At 39.8% G+C, this 7,173-nt stretch overlaps 1 protein-coding gene across 1 annotated transcript in view; it reads right to left on the bottom strand.

Annotated features, from left to right (window-relative positions):
• Positions 1–3,408: 3,408 nt before the first annotated feature.
• ASCC3 (activating signal cointegrator 1 complex subunit 3) overlaps positions 3,409–7,173 on the bottom strand; it is a 331,824-nt gene continuing 328,059 nt past the window's right edge. The window contains exons 40-42 of the mRNA XM_061207037.1: positions 6,705–6,914; positions 4,312–4,487; positions 3,409–4,214 (exon numbers count right to left, since the gene is read on the bottom strand). Of these exons, the coding sequence (XP_061063020.1) occupies positions 4,070–4,214; positions 4,312–4,487; positions 6,705–6,914 (531 nt within the window). The 3' untranslated portion in view covers positions 3,409–4,069. The remainder of the gene's footprint in view (positions 4,215–4,311; positions 4,488–6,704; positions 6,915–7,173) is intronic.

The following is a 7,173-nucleotide window of genomic DNA, read 5'->3' as shown; positions in this document are numbered from 1 at the left end:
GCAATGTATAAAGATAAGTGTTGATGCTTTACTTTTTACCAAAATATATATATTCCACCAAAAAAAAAAAAAAAAGACTTCAGAAGAAGGTTCAAAGAAGAATCTTTGAAATCTCATTTAAAGTCCTCAAATTTGAAGAACTTTATTTTTCAGAAATAGGATGGAATGCTCCATAAGGAAAAGTGAAAGAACTGAGCTTGAAACTGTGGAAATAACTCTTTCCAGAAGTCTCTGTAGCCATCCTCCATTACCAAAACAACAGGCTTTCAGGACAACCTGGAATCAGCTACCATTCTGAGCATTTTTGAGGATCTTAAAATAATATGATTAGAACTCATTAAATTCAAAAATTTTATCTTCTTGTGTCTCATATTTAGAAATGAGATTTCTGAAAGCAGAGAAAGAAAGCTAATCTAGAGGCTCAATATATATCTTTGAAGCCAAGTTCTATTTTGGTAATACTCAGTTGAAAGATTTAAAACTTAATGCAGGTTTTTCTTTGTAAGAAGCTAGTTCATGAAATACTGTTTGCCTACTCATTTGGAATTATTTCTGAAAGAGAGAAGTTATCAGTTCATATTCTTTAAATGTATGGAGTTCCTGTTTGGGGATCCTTTCACTGTGAATAGTTAGCAGCAGTGATGGAGGAAAGAAAGGGGTCTGGTGAGAGAAGGGAGAGCTAAAACTTCAGGCTAAAAAGGTTTTATGATAATTTGAAGTTTTAAAATACCTGTAATACCCAAGATCCACTGCTATATAAAAATATTCCATAGTCATCGTCATCATAAAGCTACCAATTAGCTTAAGTATACCTCTCCTCTGTTGACAGGTGACATGAGGACCAGGCAAGTACTTGCTCTTGGTGAGTCTGAGAGTAGAAGCCACCTCCAGAAGAGGAGGTGTCAACTGAAGTAGGTGTGTGGTATTTTAGAATCCATGGGTGTCTCTGTGTTCAAACAGTCATTCCGCAAGGATTTATCAAGCAGCTACCATGTGCCAGGCTATGTTGTAGGTCTTGGTAATGTAGCCCTGAACACAAGTGATAAAAAACCCTTCCTGAAGCTTAATCAGGAAGCTTAGTTAGGAGAGACTAATAATAAACAAGTGTATATATATATATTTTTTGGCTGCGCTTTGTGGCTTACGGGATCTCAGTTCCCTGACCAGGGATTGAACCCGGGCCATGGCAGTGAAAATGCCGAGTCCTAACTAACTATTGGACTGCTAGGGAATTCCCATAAATGAATATTTTTATAGTGGTGATAAGAACAATGGAGAAAATACAGGAAAGGGGGATGGGGGAATAGGTGAGCTTGGGTGGGTTGACATTTAAACTAAGATGGCTAGACCTGTGGGCGTCTGGAGAAAAAGCCAGGCTGATGGAGCAGCACGAGCCAAGGACCATGGGATGTTCACCAAGCAGCATGGTGACCACTGTGGCTGGCGGGGAGACGGGAGTCAAGGATGACTTCAAGGTCTTTCCTCTGAGCAACTGGAGGAAACTGTCAAGTGTGTGTTTGGGAAGTATGTGTAGTTTTCTAAGGCTACTGGATTACTTCATTAGAAGGGAAGGTCAAAAATCCAAGGGAGAGTCTCAGTCTTGTTGGTATTTAGTACCTGTTCCCCACCACAGGCATGGTTGCAAACCCTCCCATCTCCACTGGTTCTCTGTTCTAATCTCAGAATTCCTTCTCATCTCCTCTGGTGCCTTCCCAAGGAATTCCACTGCATTCGCTTAAGATTTGCAGTTCTTACCCTGTAATTCAAGGTAAGAATTTACATACCTTTCCATCCTTCTTGTCTGTTTGTTCAGTCCCTTTCATGTCTCTGAAAATGCAGACCAACTGGACACCCTAGGTTATCTCAGAACCTTCGTTAATGCTGTTCTACCCGGAAGGCTCTTCTTTCATCTCTGACCATCTTCATAACCATCTTCAAAACTCAGCCTAAATGTCCCTTCATGATTTTTCCAAATATTTCATTGCTGCAATGACTTCCTTTTATTATAGTTATCTACATCTTCTTTTCGTTACCAGGCCACCTTGTCTAAGAGGAAGGACCATGTTTCTGATTCATGTGGATATCAGAGTACTCCACATCATACCTAGAATGAATATCTGACTGGCACTTCCATTATTTGGAGTTGATAAAATCCAGGGGACTATGAAATGGAATATGGAATTACAAATGAAATATGGAATTGATCTGATTGTGTTGGCACATGCCCTATATTACAGTGCACACTTAACACTAACATTTTGGTCAGGTAATGAGTGAGGATAACATCGTAGACAAACAGCATTGGTTACTCATCGGAGTAAGATGAACTTTTCCATCCAAGCACACCTTGCCTTACTAGTGTCTTCTGCAGCTTATTGTGAACTGATCACTTTCAATTTTAAAATTAATTTTAATTAGTCATGGTTTTTCTCTCAACGGATGTAACAGAAATCCTTTCTTATTGCTCCTATGTCCTCTGCTCCATGTCCAGTGAAGTAGATCTCTCCCGCCTCCCCAAAGTTGCCTGTTATCTTTAAAAAAAAAAAAAAAGAAAAAAGAACGATGCTGATAAACATGAAGACAATGAGTTGTTTCTCTTCAGGTTCATGTATGGACTGGTAATTGTCTGTCTATATATCATCTTCATTTTCTTTTAATTTCACTCAAACAGTGCTTAGGTATGAACTGCAATTAGGAAATAAACTGCCAAAGGAAAGGCAGAAAGACCTCTTTATATGAAGTAAACTTCTGAGACTACAGCCCTTTGGACACCTCATGCCCACTGCACTCGGTGCGTTCACCTTAGTTATTTAGATTTAATTTTGGGAAGTGAACGCCTGGTTCTCCCCATCCTACTTTTATTCCTCCTTCTCCCACCTTTTTCTTTGGTATGGAAAAGGAGGTACACACAAGCAATATGTTCCAGTTTCAGAAAAAGTTTTAAATTCCAGTACTTGCGGTGGTTACACTGGAAAGTATTTTGAAATAATTGATCACAGGACCAGGAATAACTGAAATTTCTTTGCAAAGAACAGAATTTCATTTCACTAGAAAATGTATGTTATATGGACATGGACACCAACAACATTTTAGTTGGAAAAAAAGTATTTTTCAAGATGGAAATTGTTTGGACATAGGGAAACTTCCTGAATCATAGGTGAAAACCCACCTGCAGGGGCTGAAAATTTTCTAGGTTTGCCTCAGGCCCACCCTGAAGAGCACAGAGACAAAGACTTGTACTACGTGGCCTGTATGAATTAGACTATACTTCTTCTCTCCTTGTGTAAATAAGTATTATTAAGAGAATGGAAGTGAAGTCTGGACAGAGAAGGAAAAGAAAAAAAGAACAGAAGAGTAAGAGGGGCTATAACGGAAAGGAGGCAGAGGGAGTAAGTGAGTCAGGCTGTGTTGAAGTGGCACTCTAAATATTTTATTTCCACCAGTTACAGTATCTACATTTTCTAAGATCAGTATATTCTGTTTTCTTTTAAATCATCATTGGGCTCTGTAAGGTAATTTTACATCATATATTATTAACATTTGTGACAATAAGAAATTCTTGAAATTACTTCCATATGTGATCAAAGTATAAATTTTGTGAACAAAACACAGTGTGTCACTGTACAGATTTATCTTATATATTTTATGCTGCAGGGTTAGAAATGTGTTATAACAAATCTTAACACTGTCACGCCCCTGTGCAGTTAGTTTTCCTTAAAAAAAGAGAAGCCCATGTTCTTGTAAACAGTACACTGTGAAATGTAAGATTTGATAATTCCTAGATATCATCTCAATATACACAAATTGAAAGATTCTCCTACAGGCGTAGTCATTTTACACATCAAGAGACCCAAGAAGACAACGTTATAAAAGGCGACATTTGTTAAAAGGCCCCCGCGGCTGACTCTGCATTGCTCGAGTCAGAGCTGCAGCCACCGCCAATTTCCGCAGTGCCTTGAGGTTGGAAGTTGATTCCTCCAAGGCAAACGTCAAGTAATTCGACTTTGTCCAGATGACTGAACAGTCAGGCTTCTCAACCACTTCTCTCAGATGGATTGTTCGGGTCGGGTTACTTCACTTCGAGGTCAGTCAGGGCATCAGAGATCTCGTCGGCCTGCGTGGAAACACTGGCCGGTGTGACGTGCAGGTGGATGTCGTACTGCTGGTCCAGGCCAAGGTAGCAGTCGCTCATGAAATACAGTGTGTAGATATACCTAGAATATAAAAAAGCAACGAAAAGGTAAAACCACCGTTCTCATCACCGTTGCGGTTAATTCTTTCGCAACTCTGGTGGGGTAAGACTCTGCTTACCTTCCAGGTACTTCAGGAGTATAAAAAGAGATGGAGACAACATGATGATTTCGGACGTATCCCACTCTTTTCAAAGCGATAAGTTCTCTCTTATCCACTTCTCCTAATATCAAAAACCATCCTTCATCTTTTGATTTGGGAAATCGAGGGGTGATTGCATGCCTGTCTTGCTTTCCCTGTAAACCAGAAAAAAAGGAAAGACAGAGCGTTACTAATGGCTAGATTTTCTATACCACTTGGCTGTGCTTAAAAGGCCACGCTGTCTTTCTTGGAGGCCATAAATCTAAGTATCTGGGATGTGTTTAATTTTCAGGTTTGGTGTGTTTGATATGCTATCATCTACCTTTTTTCAAGATTCTCGAAGCACACTATAGCCACACTACTTTGTGGCTCCATGAGAACAGAAAGCCCTCGAATCTTGACATCAAAATAAATTCTCACACCATATTCTTATAAATGAAATTAATTCCCCGCTTGCAGATGAACAAACTGAGATACAACCATATTACCCAAGTCTTCCAAAGTCTTATTTGCAAGAAGTTGATACTTAGGGAAGAAAGTCAATCCAGGCTAGACTCTGGATCTTAAGAGAACAAGCACTCTGTCACATAGACATCTTCCCCCATCACCCAAGAATAAAGCTCACATGAAGAAGCACATATTCTAATACGGTGTTATAAAAAGTCCTTTCTCTGAGGAATGGGAAATTGTAAGCCAAGCAATTGATAAAATATATTAATCACCACCATCCAAGATTAACTATCACCATAATGACAACACTTGAAGTCTTTATTTTAGATTGATTTTTACAAAATCCAAGATTATTCGAGAGATTCCTTAAGACAACGATTTATGGTGTAAAACGTACTAATAATGACATGCTCTCAATCAGACTTCACTCAATATTCTAGAGAGAGATGTTTCATTTAAGGCATTTTAAAAGAGAGGTCAGAGAGCAATGTATTTTTACAGCACTTAGAAACAAAATTTTAGTTTTTCTAGCACAGTTAAATCCAGTGTTTAAGTACTAATGCTACAGTAAAAAAAAAGCTTATACTACAATATCGTCAGAAATGTTTGCAAAGGCCTCAAAATAAAGTTCTCTCTAATTGGCGCTCTCAACGTACCTTAGATACACCTCAGTACACTGTTTATGCAGGCACTATGATAAGCTGCTTGAGCATCTCTCTGTCGAGGCTGCGAGCCCCTGAGGCTGGGGTACGCTGTTCACCTATTTGGGACAGGCCTCGCTTCTGTCAGCGTGTCTGCACATGGCAGGCACGAAGAGAACAGGGATTGGAATCAGAGAACTCTGTGCTCCCAGCCTGCTCTCGTATTTTCTGACTCTAGGACCTTGGCAAATTCCTATACTCCCCAAGTTCCATTATTCTGTAAAATGGGGAATTTTACGCCTCACACGCCAGCTATAAAAAAAAAAAAATCTTAGTTTTTTTTCCTCATGATTTTATTGGTATGATTACTACTGCCTTTTCTTTTGTAAGTGGGGATATATTGTCATCTAAAAATGCTCGTATTAAAGCCTCTGAAATGCCAGAGGCCAATCAGTTCATACTTACACTGACTGATTTTTAGAATTAGAAATCAAATGAGATGGGACTTCGAGGCACAGTATTGAAAAGACATTGTACCAAGAGAAAGTTACTGACCATTCCGTGTGTGAAAACAGAGGGGACAGTATTAATGAGCTACAACCTCGCTCCTGAGGGCTAGTTCTGGATATGGGAAAGCCCCTGACTCCACTGAGCTAACGAAAAGGCACATTCTTATTTCGATTATTATGGGCTAAAAACCAATCTGCCCACATGCTGTGTACTAATATTCTTAGAGGGCCCAATAATTATTTTTGGTGTCACAGGCAACAGAAAAGAGCACAGTAATTTAAAATAAAAATACTGTAAATTTTTGGCCTGTACGAACGTTGACAAAGCTCCCTCATATGCATTCTAATGAAGGAAGCAGGCAGATGGGGCAAGTGAGCCACAGAAAAGCTTGGCTAGCGTCTTCTTCATTTGGGGTGCTGGGTAAAAGTCTAGATTTTGAGATCCCTTCAGAGTCCTGAGTTTCTGGTGCAGGTGGCCTGGTGTAGGGCCAAAGAATCTGCATTCTTAAAGGTACTCCAGAAAATTCTGCTGAGCCTTTGAGACCAGGACTCTAGGCATTATATTGTTACGTCACGTGGGTATTCTGGGGTTGAAAAATGGCACATGAGGAGAACTGACTAATTGCAGAAGACTGACTCTTGCTGCTTAAGGCCAGTTGAGGAAGCGGGATTGGTGAAGGGCACGGACGCATTAGTAATATAAAAGACATGTGTGCTGGTGCGTGCTGGGATCTGGTGTGAAGCATTTGAGAATGGAAACCAAACACTATACCTTGTGGAACCCAAGGCTGACTCTCTGCAAGCTGACTTGAAGCACATACTCTCGATCAGCATGCAACCTGACCCATCTGTTGTCGTTGCGTTTGTCTGAAGTCACGGTTGAGATAGAGAGCTCATCGTGTCCTTCCGCTGAGTCATCCCACCAGCCTTTAACACTTAAGCCAACATCTATCACAGGCAAATGAGATAAGAAACTCCACGCCTGAATAAAATAAGAAAAGATAAGGAGTGGTTAATGCAAAATGTAGTCAGCAACTAAGAAACAGTGAGCTTTTAAAAAATCAACCTCTTTGTTTTGAGATTAATTCTGGATTCAATGCAGTTGTAAGAAATAAAGCAGAGAGATCCTGTGCACCATTTCTCCAGTTTCCCCCAAGGGTAGCATTTTTCAAAACTAAAGTACAATATTGATCCCAGTGATACAAGCCACAGCTCTTGTTCAGATTTCCTAGTTTTTCTTG

This window comes from Eubalaena glacialis, chromosome 12, assembly GCF_028564815.1.
Source record: "Eubalaena glacialis isolate mEubGla1 chromosome 12, mEubGla1.1.hap2.+ XY, whole genome shotgun sequence".
NCBI classification, from domain to species: Eukaryota; Metazoa; Chordata; class Mammalia; order Artiodactyla; family Balaenidae; genus Eubalaena; species Eubalaena glacialis.
Note: the sequence above shows the minus strand (reverse complement) of the source record. Positions and strands in the feature narration are given on the sequence as shown.